This window comes from Podarcis liolepis (assembly GCF_965112155.1).
Source record: "Podarcis liolepis genome assembly, chromosome: 13".
Taxonomy (NCBI): domain Eukaryota; kingdom Metazoa; phylum Chordata; class Lepidosauria; order Squamata; family Lacertidae; genus Podarcis; species Podarcis liolepis.
In genome coordinates, this window is record NC_139573.1 from 43,714,753 (window position 1) to 43,732,606 (window position 17,854).

General features: G+C 47.7%; 1 protein-coding gene across 1 annotated transcript in view; it reads right to left on the reverse strand.

Moving 5' to 3' along the window:
- Positions 1–694: 694 nt before the first annotated feature.
- RND2 (Rho family GTPase 2) overlaps positions 695–17,854 on the reverse strand; it is a 53,609-nt gene continuing 36,449 nt past the window's right edge. Inside the window, exons 3-6 of the mRNA XM_083470295.1 lie at positions 15,007–15,116; positions 12,094–12,228; positions 8,336–10,266; positions 695–2,654 (exon numbers count right to left, since the gene is read on the reverse strand). Of these exons, the coding sequence (XP_083326421.1) occupies positions 10,018–10,266; positions 12,094–12,228; positions 15,007–15,116 (494 nt within the window). The 3' untranslated portion in view covers positions 695–2,654; positions 8,336–10,017. The remainder of the gene's footprint in view (positions 2,655–8,335; positions 10,267–12,093; positions 12,229–15,006; positions 15,117–17,854) is intronic.

The window sequence follows — 17,854 nt, forward strand, 5'->3', positions numbered from 1 at the left end:
TCCTGTCCTCTGGGGTGTTAGCCACCCCTCCCAGTTTGGTGTCATCTGCAAATTTGATCAGGATGCCCTTGAGTCCATCATCCAAGTCGTTGATAAGAAGCAGAGTCCAGGGTAGACTATTCTGAGGAAGGTGGCCCCAGACTTTGGCCCTCCAGCTGTTGCTGAATTAAAGCCCCAACAAGCCAACGGCCAGGGATTATGGGAGTTGTAGTCCAGGAACATTGGGAGAGTCATAGGCTACCTATAATGTTCAAACACATTTCAGGATAATCCCTGAGGTAGATTACCATCAAAGATGGCTGAATCTCCTTTCAGTGACTACAAATGCCTTGCCCGTCTTCCCAGCTTTCAAAAACTTGGCACCGAGAAGTTGGGGTTTTTTGTTTTTTGTTTGCAAAAAGGGGCCTTTGAATTTCAACCCATGCCCAGGGCCCCATTGCTAGTTAATTTGGGCGTTTATGAAGCTTTTATTCAAGCAATTTACTGAGAGGATGCTATTTAATGATTAATAAAGACCTCGAAAATTTGCTTTAGTGAGGTTCATTTATGGTCAGAACTATTATGCTAAAAATAGGATTAATAAATTATGAAGGCTCCCATTCCTGACAGGAAAAATCACTGCAGCAATGTATTACTCTTAACTTCCAAGGTGCCCATCACTTAATAGTTCATTATCAGCCATGGGCAAGGAGAAGAAAGGCAGCCATTATTATTTTATTCAGGACAGGAACCTTCCAGAACCCCTAGCACACAATCATAGGTACATTTGCCCATGCTCAGAGGCACTCCGGCTTCTTAAAGGGCCCTTGCGCCAGGGCCCTGCATTACAAAACACAGCTGAACACACCGGACAAAGGAATGGCATCCAGAAATCTAGTGACAAAAAACAACATCAACCCTGAATATTTGGCAAACATCTCCTTCAGCATCCATGCCTCCCAGTGCAGACCGAATATGGAGCAGCAAAAGGAGCTATTGAGGAGGGAGAGGAGGAAAAACACAACTCTGTGAGGAAGAATTGTTCTCTTAATAAGGTTTTCATCTCATCAGGGGAGGCAATTTATGTATTAGAAGCCTAATAATAATCACACGCTGACGGCAAAATACCTCAGCTCCAAGGAATTATTTGGCTTAGCGGGCAGGTCATGCTAAGCGACTGACCGACTTTTGTCCCTCACGCAAAACAAAACTTGCTAACTGCCAAATTAGCCCAAACATTTTGCATTTGGGGATGTGGGAGTGAGCGGGGGGGGGGGGGGTCGGGGAGGAGGAAGAGAAACGGAATTAAACACCTCAGCCCGAAAATTTATTATTATTATTCCTATCAAATTCAAAATCTTTCGGTGATCGTTGTGGTTTCCTTCCTTCTGTAGATTCTCGATTCTGGCAAAATATATGGGGATAAAAGGTTCCATATCTTCCATCCGGATACCCTCCCCTCTCTTGCGCATACACACGCATGCACTTTTTACCAATGAAGGCCTGGATGTGTGGGGTTTGGGCCTCATGGGCGACCGTGGCCTGAGATAACCCCATGTCGAAATCCCAGACCAAGCAGAGGCTGGAAGGGAACAGCAGCTGCTGCCCAGCCAGGACAATGGAGCCGCTGTCCTCAAACCCAGCGCAGTTAACAATTGTGCCTTTTTTATTTCATTTTGGCAGAGAGGATGAATGGGCAGCCTCGGCTAATCCTGCCTGTGAATAGATCCCTCGGTGCCAGAGCAACTGCGGCACACAGCCCGCTAACTCGAAAGGGAGAAGCCACCGAGAAGAGTTGGCTACCAAGAGTAGAAAGCAGCCTCTGCAATCTCAAGAGTCCTGAAGTGTGTGTGTGGACAAGGCACTGGCTGCTCAGAAGAGAGGTAGAAAATGGAGACCTCCCTTCTTCGTCATATGCAGAGATACACCCGAGGCCTAGCTCAAACCAAGATCTATAAGCAGGGTTGGCAAGTTTGTGGCCTGAATTCTGCCATGTACCCAAAAACATCTGGAGGGTCATAGGCTAGCCACTCTCTGATCTCAGTGGGTGCTGCCATGGTAGATCACAGACCCTCCAACTGCCCCCATTTTCCAGGGATTTACAGAAGCTGTCCCGGTTTCTGATTTGATCCCAGAATGTCCCACTTTTCTTTAGAACATCCTCATTTCCGCCGGAGAAATGTTGGAGGGTATGGAGTTATGCGACCCCAAAGCCAAGGAGATAAGTAACTAGGCAAACTTTAGAAGACATCTGAAGGCAGCCCTGTATAGAGAAGTTTTTTTAAAAAAATGTTCAGTGTTTCCCCTAATTTCATCAGAGAAATGTTGGAGAGTATGAGATCAGCCTACAAGACATTTGCTCAACTCGGGGGGTCTGTCCCCAAAATCCCTTTGCTCCCCTTAGTTAGAAGCACATGACCGCTCCAGATTTTGTTTTATTTTTTCTTAGTCCTAGAACACCTGACCATATGCAGAGGTGGTTTCCCACGCAACCAAATCACACTTTGCAGGCAGGCTTGGACCCCAGAGACACCACATCCCCTTAGAGTTTTGCATGCATTTGATCCAGAGAAAAGTCCTTCGATGGCACCAGAGGGTGGAAAAAGTTAATGGTGGCGGTGAAAATTAAATTGGTTTGTGTTTTAGGAAGAACGAGCTTTACACCCATCAAGAACCTAAAACGGTACCCAACCCCAATGCTGGATTTCCAGATAATCAAATCAAATCAAAACTTTATTAGCAAAGCCAACAGGCCACAGCTGTACAAGAGTTAAAAGTGAGAATAGGGATAAAAGGAAGAAAAGAACAGGCAAAAGGAGGTCCGTCGGGTGAACAGGTCTGTCACTCAGATGGTGGCCCTCAATTTCGCAGCTCTCTCGATGTACCTCGCGACCTTCTCTGTTATCTGACTATCCGTATCAGATAATAGAAAATACAGTGTAATGTCAGGTGAACGGCCGGGGTTGGAGAGAATGAGTGGAGTAATAATCTCATTCCTTAGGTCTTTGTAAAGGGGGCAAGAAAGAAGGACGTGGGACACTGTTTCCGTGTTACCATCTCCACATGGGCAGAGTCGTTTTTCAAATGGAGTCTTTTGGTAACGACCTTCGAGTACAGCAGAGGGAAGAACATCCCATCTAGCCAATGTAAAGGCACGTCTGTATTTTGGGATGGTTAGTTTAGACAAATATGAGGCTGGAGAGTCAAAATGAGAAGGGGGAAAGTAGGTATACCATGGGCACAGTTTCTTTAAGATAGTCAGGTTGTTTTGTCGTTCAATGTCTTTCAGGCGCTGGCCTATTAGACTCTTTGCTTTAATGAGGCCCATTGATAGTAGGGACTGTGAGTGCAGACCGCATGTAAGGAGTTTGTGATGCACAGTTTTAAACCACTTGCTTTTGTGAGGGTCTTGCATTACTAGCGGCAGTAGACCAGGAGGATTCAGATTAAGACGAAGCCAATAATTAAATGTTCTCTGCCAGGTCCGAGTTTCCACAGATGGAAGGCAGGCCTCGAGTCGTAATGCTGCGTTTGGAACACAGGAGGGGACACCGAGTATCTGCCTTAGAAATTTGGACTGGACAGTTTCAAGACTGGAGCAATGGATCCCTGTCCAGATTTGCGCCCCGTACAGTAACTGCGCCAAAGGTTTTGCTTGGAAAACTTCAAGGGCTGCTGGGATGTATCTGCCCCCCTTCGTGTAGAAGAAGCGGGACAGCATCTTGATGCTTTGAGCAGCTTTTTCTTTGGCACATTTTTGATGGACATCCCAGGACCCGGTCGACTGGAAAACGATACCCAGATATTTGAAGGCTTTGACTTGTTCAATTGTCTGGTTATCCATCCTCCAGCTGTACTGTCTGTGTTTCCTTGCAAAAACCATGATTTTGGTTTTCTGATAGTTTATTGCAAGTTGCTCTCTTCTACAGTATGCTGAGAATTCACCTATGAGCCTATTTAAACCTATTCTTGTTCGGGATAGGAGTATCGCATCGTCAGCGTACAAAAGCACTGATATTGCTTTGTCAGCCAGTTTGGGGGCGTGGAAGTCCGGAGATGACAAACAGTTAACCATATCATTGATGTAGATGTTGAATAGAACTGGGGCCAGGATGCAACCTTGCTTGACCCCCTTACTGACAGGAACTGGTCCTATAAGATGGCCATTTAACGAAGTTCTTACATGCAGCACCGTGTCTTTGTATAAACAGCTGATCAGAAATAATAGTCTTTTGTCTATGCTAGAGGTGCTCAATTTGTCCCAGAGTCTTACACGTGGAATTGAATCGAAAGCAGCCTTTAGATCGATAAAGGCTGCATATAACACCCCACGGGATTTTTTGGCATATTTGTCAATTAAATAGGCTAGGGTGAAGCAATGGTCTATGGTGGATCTGCCTTGCCTGAAACCCGCTTGCTCTTCCGCTAGAATAGCTTCAGTTTCCAGCCAGCTAGTTAGCTTGGTATAAAGATGTTTGGCATATAGTTTGCTGGGTATAGGCAGAAGGCTGATTGGTCTATAACTCGCCGGATCTGTCATGGGTCCTTTTTTATAGATTGGGATAATTATTGCCTCAGTCCAACCATCTGGAAGTAAACCCGTTGAGTCGATCCAAGAAAATAAAGACGCCAGCAGGGGGGCCCACCAGCCAATGTTGGACTTCAGAAGTTCGGCAGGGATGTAATCATTCCCTGGGGCCTTGTTGTTCTTTAGTTGTGCGATTAAATTCTCAACTTCCTTCGCAGTTACTGCTGGCCAATGAGGTAGGTCCTCCAGTTGAATGCATAGTTTGTAATGTTGGGCTTCCTGGTCATAGAACAAAGATTGAAAATGGCGCAACCACTCCATTGGTTCCACTGTACAGATGGAATTAGTACGCTCCTGGTCCAGTAGACCAGATATGGTTCGCCAAAAGCAAGTAGTATCTTTCTCGTGCGATGCCTTAACCAACCTGTGCCATGCGGCTCTTTCAGCTTCCAGTTTCTTTCTCCTTAATAATTGTTTGTACGACCGTCTCAGATAAATATAAGCATTAAGTAGGAGGGCAGTCCCTGATTTCCTGTATCTCCGGTAGGCTGTTCTCATTTGTCTCCTTGTTTGCCTGCACTCCAGGTCAAACCAGCTAGCTCCGTCCTTTGCCCTCTTTGTAGCGGAGCTATGTATCACTGTTGTTAAATGGGGTTTCAATCTTTCCAAGAGTAATTTAAAGCGTTCCATAATCGCAGCTGCTGAATTTCCTGATACAATAGCGGAGCGAATAAGCTTTAACTCCACTGACTGAAGAAGGAGGGTTAGGTTTTCATTCAATATTGGGGACCATTTGAGTCTTTTGGGGGCAGGTATATCCAAATTTACAGAAGGTATATATTGTGGCTCGGCAATAGAATAGTCAAAAGGCCCACCTGCAAGCTCTAAAATTAGAGGTAGGTGATCACTCAGAGTATTATGGCCCACTTGAAACTTCCTTATAAAGCTGTGAGCAAATCTTGAGATTAAGATATAATCTATAACACTTCCCCCAGCCTTGGAGAAATGGGTATATTCCCCGGGGCGGTCCCCCTCTATATTGCCGTTTAATATCAGCAGTTCCCTCCGTCTAGCAGCCTGCACTAAGCAGAGACCTGGGAAATTACTTCTACTATCTTTGGACAGACGTGTCGCGCCAATATCCGTCTGTTCTTCAGGGTCCATAAATTGGTTGAAATGAGTGTATAGACTGTTGTCATCTGTTCCTATACGAGCATTGAAGTCTCCACACACAATAGTCAGGGCAGACGGGTAAGTAGATTCGAGAGGCTCTAAGAACGCCTCTAGCTCAGCCCATGTAGCCTTAACAACGGGTTTTTTTTGGCCTGGGGGAATATAGACATTGACCAGCAAGAGAATAGTTCTCTTGAAGCTAAGTAGAGCGGCTGTTGCTAAGGAATTGCAGCTGGGTAGGGCTGTTAGAGAGTGCGCTAGCTCTGTGGAAATGAAGCAAGCTAGGCCACCACTAGATCTGCCGCCCCTTTGAGATGGAGAGGCAGGCAGGTAGTGGCAGTTATACCCATTAAGAAATATAGGGTCATTCTGCCATGTCTCCTGGAAGAAGATGATGTCAAATTGCTTAAGGTAGCACAAAAATTGTTGATTATTTTTCTTGGCGTGCCAACCCGCGATATTCCAAGACAGCACTTTTAGGCCCCGGGCCCTTCGGGGAGCTGGATCTATGTCACCACCATGTCCAGCAATTCTTTGGTGTCTAAAAAAACACACCCGTTGGTTCTTTTCGAGGCTGGCTGCTTGGAGAGAGTGTAGTGATCCTCTTTTCTTGGTGATTTGGGGCTAGATTTTGGAGTTGGGGGGGAAGCTAATTCATTCGGAGACAATTTAAGATAGCTGTGCCAGGAGCTTTGAGGTTTCACACCTTGCTTTGGTCTTACTTTATTGTACATCACAGGGGGCTCTGATTGTAATTCCACGTCTACACATTTAAAGGTGCCTCCCACTGTCTTCTTATCCACCAGACATTTGGGAGATATGGGCTGCACATAAGGGTCCTTCATTGTCTCACCTTGATCATCCTTTTTTTCTAGTCTGCTTCGAAGTAAATCAAATCTTTTCAGGATCTCAGTTTGAGCTGGAGAATGCAGTGACCAGAATCGCTTTATCAGCGAGAGTTCTTCCTCCCAAACGGAGTCCTCACTATCCCACGTGGGAGGCCCGACGCCAGTTGGATGTGAGGCTTCCTTTTTTTCATTTGGTGCTGTTTGGTGGGGATGATCCTGCTGGAGCTTATGCTTTCTATTTCGATGGTTTTGGTGGTTGGTTTTTTCCCTTTTGTGAACTTCCACTCCTATGCTCTTGGGCCCTATCAGAGAGGTTGCAGGTGCTCTATTTTCAAATATTCTTAACAGAACTATTCTTTCTTTTTTGAATAGGTTTTTAGCTCTAAAAATGAAACTGGCCAGATTATGATCTAAAAAAGTAATCAATGCTCGTACCGAGCAATCATCTTGATGTAGATACTCTATAGCGGCTATGTCAGTTGCTTTTACTACCCCCGGTAAAATGCCACTTATAATGGACAAAAAGTGGTCTATACGGTCCAACCCTGCATAAAATCTAGGCGGTTTAGGGTAATTAGCAAAGACAAGCTTTTGTGGGATTAGGACTAAACTCCATTCTCTTTTGGGACACAACATCTGTCGAACTTGGGAGGAGTGGTTCCCCTCAATAGTTTGGGTCGCCTGCTCACCTCTGTCTACTGATTCTGTGCTGGCCATGAGAGGACTCTGGGGCGATATGACTGCAGATGGATCAGTTCCTTTGTCCCAGCTCGGTGTTGATTCTTCAGAACTTGATTTAGATTCTTTTATGGGTGTATCTACTTTACGTGTCTCTTTGATGGCACTCGACTTGGATTTGTTTTTTCCACTTGTAGAAAGGGATGGAAGAAGGTTAAAGAGCTTCTGCCAATATTTTTTACAGGTACGGTGAGTTGTCTTAAGCCGCCTTGGGTTTTTCATGTTTTTGCTTTTCTTCATCTTAGGCTCAGCTTTTTTCCTCCGGGGTTTGCTGGGGAGTGGTGGATCCGGGCTGGCTAAGGGATTTGTATTCTGGTCTGAAGCGCTCACATGTTGTTTGAAGTTATCCACTAGGGTCAGGAGCAGCCCGTTTGTTATCGCTAAAAATTTTTTAATGTTAAGGAGATCCTTAGAGATCTGGTATATCTGCTCCTGAAGATGATCACCCCACATTTCTATTCCACAGTCATTGGCTTTCACCCAGTGGGTTGAAAGATTACCTCCAAGTTCCAGCGGTGACAAATGAGGATTGGCATCGGGTGTGTTGGCTGTGTTAGCCTTTGTAGCATTCTCTGCTATGGCAAGTTCTTGGGCCAGATTTGTTGGATGGTTTGTCCTCTTGTTGTTTGTTTGCAAGTCCTTTAGCTGTGTTGACCAATCCAACACTGTGAGTGGCAAAGGCATAGCTACATCTAGGATACTCTCATTCTGAGTTCTCTTGCTCGAGTCTTTTTGGGGAAAGTAGCTGGTAATTTTACTTTGTCTCCTTCGTCGTTCCATCGGCCTCTGTGGTGAATTAGGCAGAATTCCTTGGTCCTTGTAATTTTTCCTGGTGAGGACCATAGTGGGTATATGGGTATATATGGATGTATAGTAGGGGGTGCTTGCTTACCGGCGGCTTATCTTTTGTTCTAAGCTGGAGTAAACAGTAGCAGAGGTGCCGATTTATGGAAGTTTATGGAAGTTGCCTCCTGAACCTCTCCAACCTCTCCAACCTGTTTAGTTCTCCAGCAATTTACATCGGGACTTTTGTGTTTTAGGAAGAACGAGCTTTACACCCATCAAGAACCTAAAACGGTACCCAACCCCAATGCTGGATTTCCAGATATATTAGGGAGCATGGAGTTATTATTTTGATTTGCAAGAAGAAGTTGCTTGACACACACTGCCACCTCTGTTCCCTTCTCTGGTCCAGGGCCAAACGTCAGCAGCTTTCTCCCTCTCCTCCTCCAATCACTGCAGATTTGTCCATTGGCAACAATCCGTGGCTCGACCTCCCTCTCTGCCAGGGCCCTTAATGAATGCTAATGCGACAATACTTCCTGGCCTCTTGACACACACGTACGCTGCGCTCCTGTCTATCAAGCCCATTTCTCCAAATCCTCTCAAGAGGGAATTTGCATGGCGGCATTTCCATACCTCCCGATAAACGTGCCTGGGTTCCCGCTGCCCCAAAGCAGCATCGTCCAGATACAACGTGGGAAGGACGCAAATGCGCTTTGAGGAGAAACGAAAGAATGACTTCTCTTTGGCGCAAACCAGAACCATGCAGCGCCGCGGAACTGGAAGCCAACAGCAGCAATAAATTGCCAAAACAATGTCCTGGTTAATTTACTACCCGTGGCACAGAAGTGGACCTGTCCTTCCTTCTCCCCCCCCCCTTTTTCCCCAGGGAAAATATGACGAAAAAACTCCCACCCAAACTCTGCTTTGGCATCAGCCTCAATGCAGTGGTCAAAAGCATTTCAAACAACAAGAGAGTGGTGAAGGCACAGCAACAGGGGGGGAAATGGCCTCCTCCTGTGACCCTGGAGTGGCTCTGAGAGGTTCAGTTGTCCCTCTCCCATCTCTTGAATCATACGAAGCAAATGAGAGAGGCACGGATGGCCTACAATTGAAGGCACTAGAGGGTGTGACTGTGAGGATGCTGTGAGGAAAAGATGGCTCCCGACGACACAGCTCCTGACCTCCCCAACTGTCCTGCCAGCCACCTACCTGGCCGTGCCTCACCTGTTCAGTAGTGACGCTACCCCATGGTCCAAGGCCTTAAATGCACTTCTGTTTACCATTCCCCTACAAAGCATTTCAGCCCCTCCCCAGCCTCCGCTACCATCTTTCTCCCACCTTTCCCAAACCGATGCACACCCTACCCACACCCGCCGCCATTTTGTCTTCTCAAATGACCACCTTTTTTTCTGCCAACCCATCCGCAGCTCTTTATTCCGCGACCGGACCCGTGCGGGAGCGCTAGCCCCGCACTTCGCCTTGCGCATACAATTCACAAACACGCACGCACACACATGTACACATGCTAAAGGCATGGCTTGACTGCCCCACGCCATGGCTGTACAAAGAGGCCAGTGGCCCGGGCAACCTACAGATCGTACGCTAGCTCCAAAATAATTGCTCTGAAGAGAATAAGAAGATTTCTGCCCACCCACCCCCACCCCCGATATCTGTGCCTCACGCAGTGATGCGCTCCTTTTCCTTGGAGGTCATCCGCTACCTGAGCATTTTCTGTGTCCTGTGCAATACTAGCCCCACATCCAGACGTTGTCAATGTATGCATAGCATTTCGCGGCTTCAGGCAGAAACGTTTTTTTTCTGGGGGAAGACTGCCTGTTTTCCCTCGGGCCTACATCCCGGGGAACGGCGCAGAGACCTCCCCCTGACCAAATACTGTACAAAGAGATATGAACAAGACAGGCAGTGCTCTGCTTCGGCCCCTCAGGGGGTCTCCTCCGTCTCCTCTCACATCACCGAGCAGCTCTTGGCTCGGTCTTTGCGGATCTCGGGGTCAGTCAACAAGTCCGTCCGAGCGGGCAACTGTGCCGCCCGCTTCAGCCCTCGCTTTGAGTTGCTGCGCTTGAGGTGCTTGTGGATGCGGTTGACGGACGCCAGGGTGGTCACGTGGAAAACGTCCCGCACGCTGTTCTCCGAAACCTTGGAAGAGCATTCCACGTACGCCACGGCACCCAGCTGCCTGGCCAAAATGCTGCCCTGTGCAGGGGGGAAGGGGGTGGAGCGGGTGGGGAGAAAAGCACCAAAACATTATGCCAGAATTTGGCCCCCATATTTATTCTTCTGCTTTTTCCCTCTCTCTCTCACCTTGGTTTCAAAAGCCTCCCCCTTGATTTTGCCAAGATCTGCTCCCTTCCGTCCTCTAACCCCCCCCCCACAGTATTCGTACTCCTAGCACTAATATGGAGCCCCCACCAGATGCTTTCAGCTCACCACCTTCCCTAGACGCTGCTAACTCCATGTGTTTCTTTAACATCACAGCTAGCAGTTAATTTTAGTTTTTTCCCTAGAAGGTAGAAAGAGAGCAAAGTGCTTCTTTTAATATATATATATATAACAAAACGAGCAAGGGAGGAAGGGCTGGTGTGTAAAACTAGCGAGGGGTGAGAAAAAGGCTGGGGTTTGTGAGTGCCGGAGTGCAAAGCAACGTTAAGCACTTGCCTTGTTGGGTTGGCACGCAGAGACTAACGCTCTCAGTTGCCATTCGGCTCCCCTCTGTCCCCTGCCCCCCCCCCGGGAAAAGTGCAAAAGGAGCATCGCAGAGTGCGCTGCCTCTGGCACTTTGTCCCTTCCTGCCTTGTACTTCAGAAGCACTTGCCTCTGAACATACAGGGTTGAGGTTTTATTCACCTTGGTTTCTGTCCTGCTCATTTCATTGGCCACAGGGTGGGCTGCAGCACAGATAGGATAGAGAGGAATTCTTTAAAAACATGACCATATATGGCTTGGGAAAGCATTCCCCCCCATTTTGCAGATTAATTAGCAGCCCTGAGAACATGGGCTGGCTCGTTAGCTCGCATCACCTGCAATTACCTGCCCTGCGGTCCCCCCCCCCCGCTGCCTTCCACTCATTTCCTGCCAGAAAACACTTCTGGGGGTAGGGAGTTCACACACGCGCACACACACACACACACACACACACACACACACAAGTGCATAAACCAGAGAAGATAAACATAGCTTGCATGCACTGGGTGCTTGTAGTCAACTGGGGCAATACATACGTTTGGCTCCTGCACATGTCAGGTGCAAGAATCTATACATCCTTCAGACTTCTGAACCCTAAGTTTTTAATGTGTGCTGTCTTAAAGGTAAAGGGACCCCTGACCATTAGGTCCAGTCGTGGCCGACTCTGGGGTTGCGGTGCTCATCTCGCTTTATTGGCCGAGGGAGCCGGCGTACAGCTTCCGGGTCATGTGGCCAGCATGACTAAGCCGCTTCTGGCGAAACAGAGCAGCGTCCGGAAACGCCGTTTACCTTCCCGCTGGAGCAGTACCTATTTATCTACTTGCACTTTGACGTGCTTTCGAACTGCTAGGTGGGCAGGAACAGGGACCGAGCAACGGGAGCTCACCCCGTCGCGGGGATTCGAACCGCCAGCCATCTGATCGGCAAGTCCTAGGCTCTGTGGTTTAACCCACAGCGCCACCTACGTCCCTTGTACTGTCTTACTGTGTTTTAATTTACTGGAAGCCACTCAGAGTGTCTGCGGTAACCCAGTCAGATGGGCGGCATATTATTATTATTATTATTATTATTATTATTATTATTATTATTATTATCTCAAGGCCAATGATAAGTTTTTAAAAGCGGAGGTGCTACAGGAGGTGGGCAGGCTCAAGCCTGCCTCACACCCACATCTTCTGGCACCAAGGACTTCCTATCTCACTTACTTGAAATACACTTTTTGCCTGCTCAGAGCCAGTCTCCGTTTTTATTAACGTATCTTGAAACTGAGGCCTAACACTGAGTTACGCACGGTGAGCCCAGGCTCTAAGGAAAACTACAATGACGACGACAACATACCTGCTCATGTGTGACAGGGATAAGGCGCTGTTTGGAAAGTTCCCGTAAAGTGTTCAAGTCGGTGCGCATGTCCAGTTTGCAGCCCACCAGAACCACCTTGGCGCTGGGGCAGAACTCCTGCGTCTCTCCCTGCCACTGCGGGGGAACAAAATCGGGAAATAAAGAACAGCGGGGTTAGAAAAAACTGGCTCAATCACCTGCTGTCAGGGCTGGAGTCAGACTCAGGTCAGCACGAGAGATGCAAGGCTCCGTTGTCAATGAAGTTAACTCTCTATTCAAGGAAACGGCATACAATTCAGTAACATTTCTCAGCAGGTCTTGTCCCTATGGAGCAGTTGCCAGAACTGAAGGCCCCTGCCTTCCACCCCGTCTAAGGCTCCTCCTCTCCCAGATGTTTCCCAAGCAGTCTCAAACTGTGTCTGTGCACCTCTGGCCTCTGTTCTGCTCTTATTATCCTGCGCGTTCTTGGAGACCAGCAGGGAGGTGACCTTGTCGCAGCTGAAGAGGGAGACTCCATGGATTCTTCAGCAGCCTCTTGAACCCCCCTCCTCTGCTTCATCCTCTGAGTCTGAACTGCTCCCTGTCACCGGCTCTCCCTGCTCACTAAACCCTGTTGCCCCTTCAGCATCCAGTTCTCTCTCTGACCTCTCCTCAGTGTCCCACCACCAATCCCCGGGCTCTGATCCTTCCTCCTCTGGGGTTTCCCTTGGGGCTCCCACCACTCCTCTTCGGTCCAGCCAGTCCCCGAAACCTCTCACCTCCATTATGCTTCTGGCCTTTTCCATTTGCTATTTTTTAAAAGCGCTCTCCGCCGCAACACTTGTTGCTATTTAGACGAGCAGCAAAATACAGCCGGTAATGTTTTTTCATGCGGTGCCACATTCCATAAATCAGCAACAATACTGAAAACCAGCGTTCCAGGAAAGGAAAGGGCGTTGCTTGCTGATATTCAGCACATAAAAATGATACACTACCCCTTTGCAAAATTTAGATTACAAGCTGAAGATTTCTATTGTAAAGCTTTCAGGTTGCGACATGTTCTCTTTCAACAGTTTTTGCACAATGCCTGGCTGCTTGGGCATCTAAATAATATATTGGTAGAGTCTGGCTTATTTTGCTCAGTGATGATGGCTCTGCTCTCTGCATATACTCCAAGGCTTCCTTTTCTTTTCGCTGCTGTGCCCGTTCCATGACTTTATTCTCGCACCACCCCAGGAACAGAAATTGGTATTGGCCAACGTACTTCAGTATTCCAAGAATCTCTGCTTCAAACATCAGCTATAAAAGCAAGTTTCTAGCCCGCGAGGCTGAAAACACTTCAAAGTATGGGAAAGTCTCCAGTGTTATGGGGCTGGGCTGAGAAGGGTTCCGTCAGTGATGGGGACTGCTACACAGCCTTGAATAAATCTTTGGAGGGGTTTTTTCCTACCAGCAAATAACAGAAGCACAAATAGGAAAATTCAGGATTATTTGCATTGTTCGTACAGATTTCTGGCACTGAATTTGGGTCACCTTGGTGTCTCCACCGAGCCTCAGCTCAGTAGAAATCAAGTCTCTACAAAGTTGTTTATTCAAAGAGCGTCAAATGGCTTCCCTTCCCCTCTGGCCTTACAAGCTGTGTGGAGCCAAAGCTCAGTGGGAAATCAAAAGCCGGTTCCTATTTTGCAGCCAACTCCAGTTTTGCACCCAACAGGCAGCAATTACGAGGGCTCCCCCCCCCCCCGACACATTCACATTTCAGCCTGGGGGCACAACACTCCGCTTTCAAAACCTCCCATATTTATATCAGTATCAAAAAGCTACACCCCCGGATTTCTGCTTCGCAGCACCTGAGGAGCAATTTCTGCCACACAAGCCTGTGCAGTGTTCACTGGAGGGAAGAAGAAAGCTGTTCGGAAAAGAAGTCCTATGGGACACCCATTTGTTTTAAGCTTCAAAAAACCCTCCACGCGTTCCCCTCAAAGCCTCTGGGAGGGTTTCTGCAGAGACAAACCGAAGGTGAGCAGCGCAGGGTATAGATGGGAACAGGAACAATTTTCCAGAATGTGCAGAGATAGCCTATTTCAAAACCCTCTTAGTTTTCCCCCCACCCAGAAGTCACTGAGCATGCAGTTGGGACTAGGTGGGTCCCAAGTCCTGAGGCATCGACTTCTGGGAACTTTTAACTAAAATGATATAAAGTTAAAGCCTCACCCACAGTGTCACGTAACAGAAACAGCTCTTGGCTCCAGCCGTTCTGATTTAAAGAACGAAGAAGCTAAATATGCAATGTTGCCAGGCACATTGGGGGCTTTCGGTTATGCTGGCCATAATCCACAGCTGGCACAGAATATTCCGCAAATAGATGTGAGAAGAACAGCATGGCTGTTCCATTTGCAGTCTCCTGTTTTCGCACGTGGACAGCGCTCCCTGGATAGCAGCATTTGCCGGCGAGTTGTCAGAGATATTCTAGGCATGAGGACTAGAGTCTTTCCCCTGGAGTCCCATCCCCAAATTCCCAGAATGCAAGCTCCGGAAGGGAAACTATGTCAGAAACCAAAGCTTAGAGCTGCCTCTTCTTCTTCTTTGGTGATCCCTTGTAGCTGAGTAAGATTGTCTTCCATAAACACGGTTTTAACAATGAGTCCATAGGTGACTGTGGAGGCCAATTCTGGATCCACAACTCCTTCCACAGTGGGGACATTGGTTTCCAGACGGGAGTTGATCACGGTGTGGATTTGCCAAGCATGCCTTCCTCTTAGCACGTTTCTCCCGTGCGTCCTGAGTTCGAGTGTCTTCAAAGCCAGCTTAGAGCCTGTAGCACAACTGTGATTCTGGAGTCCCGCTGTATCTTCCAAGATGTCAGCTCTCCCCAGACTGAAAGATCATCCCCTGCCCCATCCCAAACTCCCCAGCCCATTCTAGCTGGCTCACCTTTTTAAGGACGCTGTCCAAGGTCTCTGGGCGGCTAATGTCAAAGCAGATGAGAACAGCATCCGAGTCAGGATAGGCAAGGGGGCGCACATTGTCATAGTATGTTGAGCCTGTGTAAGAAACACACATAACATTAGCTTGAGATTATACATAGCATTCGGCCTTTTAACTTTGAGGGCTTTTCCCTTAACAGCTGAAACAGAATTCCACACAGATCCGACACGTTTTTTGAAATTAAAATCTGGAAATTTCAAATTTGCAGGACTGAATGATAAATGGTTTCCAGTAGATGGTAAGTGACCCATGCACAACTCTACACACCCTGGTTTTATATCACGGTTGTTTTAAAGCTCCTCAACTCATAATTAAGAAACTGTTTAAAAGAGTGTCTATCAGATTTGGGAAGCATGTGCATTTAAGTCCTTTTGTATGCGGTTTCGTCAAGCATTCACCCTCCCGGTTCATTTCAACTTTCCTGGGGTGCGTGCATACCTGAATGCCCTCCTAATTTAGATTTATTTAATTAATTTGTATGCCACCTTTTATTCGTAGATTTCAGGGAGGTTCCCAACATAAAAAAATACAATAAACAAAAAAATTCTATCCAGTTTGGAGGCCCAGAAGGTTCTCAACCTGCAAAATGAGGCAACACCTTTAAAAAAATAAATAAATAGACAGAACTACACACAGTTTCTAAAAAAACCACATTTGCAGAAGTAACGTGCGCGCAGAAGGCTTAACCCCTTTACTTGCCAAAGTGTTTTCCAAAGGTTGCTTTCCCTCCAGCTACAATTGCTTCAAGTTTCATAGCCCAGCAGAGGAGGAATCCAGGAGACGGGAATAAAAAAGCATTGTTGACCCCAGAACTTAGGAAAAGATCGAGGGTCTAGCAACTGGCGTTTGACCACCAAAGCAGACCAAGGGTAATAAGGTAAGGATCGCCACGCAACAAAACTATCCCTCTCCCTGTCTAAGAGTCTCCAAAGTCCTGATAGACAGTTGGCTTTCCTGAATATCTATTTCCAAGTCCCAATTCCGTCATCGTTTCCCATTGGGTGTCCAAGGGCAAATTATAGCTTCCCAGTTCCCCTCTGTAAAATGGAAAACAACAACTGGTCTTAGAGGGCTGTGAGCAGTGTTCAAAATTAGCCAGGTGCCAGGCACATTTGACACCTGGCTATTGGCTACTAACAACCAAGTCAAGATGCCTGGATCCCCAGACATCTGGGGATCATTGGATCAGGACTGTTTTCACACATGAATACCCCACCCTGTAGAATTCTATCAGTTATATTTTATCTGCTCAATCAGAATGGATTTCTGGAACCAAAATGCTTTTTCTGTGCAGCCGGAGCAGGAGCAGACAATAACATTCTAGTAAACTGTAGTAGTTCGTCTTCACTTAACCCACCCCACTGCCCTGCACACAGTTCTGAAGAATATTCCTATGTTATGAATGGTCCAGGTCACTATTAAGAAAAAGAGGTCGGAATAAGGTACCCCTGCCCGTACGGGCCAGTCGTGTCCGACTCTAGGGTTGTGCGCCCATCTCACTTAAGAGGCCGGGGACCAGCGCTGTCCGGAGACACTTCCGGGTCACGTGGCCAGCGTGACGAAGCTGCTCTGGCGAGCCGGCACCAGCGCAGCACACGGAACGCCGTTTACCTTCCCGCTATAAAGCGGTACCTATTTATCTACTTGCACTTAGGGGTGCTTTCGAACTGCTAGGTGGGCAGGAGCTGGGACCGAAAGACGGGAGCTCACCCCGCCGCGGGGATTCGAACCGCCGACCATGCGATCGGCAAGTCCTAGGCACTGAGGTTTTACCCACTGCGCCACCCGCGTAATAGGTCGGAATAGGCCTATATATATGTGTGTGTGGACTGTCCCTGGACCAAGTCACTTTTCCTCCTTAAGTTCTCAAAGTTCCTAACCCAGCTCAAGGTTGTCATTTGAACCAGCCAGTTGTTTAACTGAGAATCAACCACAGTCAGCCCATCATTTGAAAAATAAGACTTGCCCCAAACGGCAACTAGACATTCCATTTTGTAACCTGGGTTTAAGGAGCCATTTGGCACCTAGGTTCTATATCAAACATTGGCTGTGGTGGCAATTATAAACAGATGCCATATATTGCTTTGTACTTTCAAAGTGCCATGCAGGAAATTCCTTGGGGCCGTGGACTGGAAGCCAGGGAACTAACATCCCTTCTGTTTAGAATAGGTAGCCTGAAGCAAATTCCCCCACCTTGTAGAAGTGGTGCCAGGATACCAGCGCAGCAGAGGCCATAAATCAAAGGTAAAGGGACCCCTGACTGTTAAGTCCAGTTACAGACAACCATGGGGTTGCGGCGCTCATCTCGCTTTACTGGCCGAGCTTTCCAGGTCATATGGCCAGCATGACTAAGCCACTTCTGGCGAACCAGAGCAGCACACGGAAGCGCCATTTACCTTCCCGCTAGAGCAGTACCTATTTATCTACTTGCACTGGCGTGCTTTCAAACTGCTAGTACCGAGCAACGGGAGCTCACCCCGTTGCGGGGATTCGAACCGCTGACCTTCTGATCGGCAAGCCCTAGGCCAGGGGTCAGCAACCTTTTTCAGCCATGGGCTGCTCCACCGTCCCTCAGACCATGTGGTGGGCCAGACTATTTTTTGGGGAGGGGGAGGGGGAAATGAACGAATTCCTATGCCCCACAAATAACCCAGAGATGCATTTTAAATAAAAGGACACATTCTACTCATGTAAAAACACACTGATTCCTGGACCGTCCACGGGCCGGATTGAGATGTTGATTGGGCCGCATCCAGTCCCGGGCCTTAGGCTGCCTACCCCTGCCCTAGGCTCT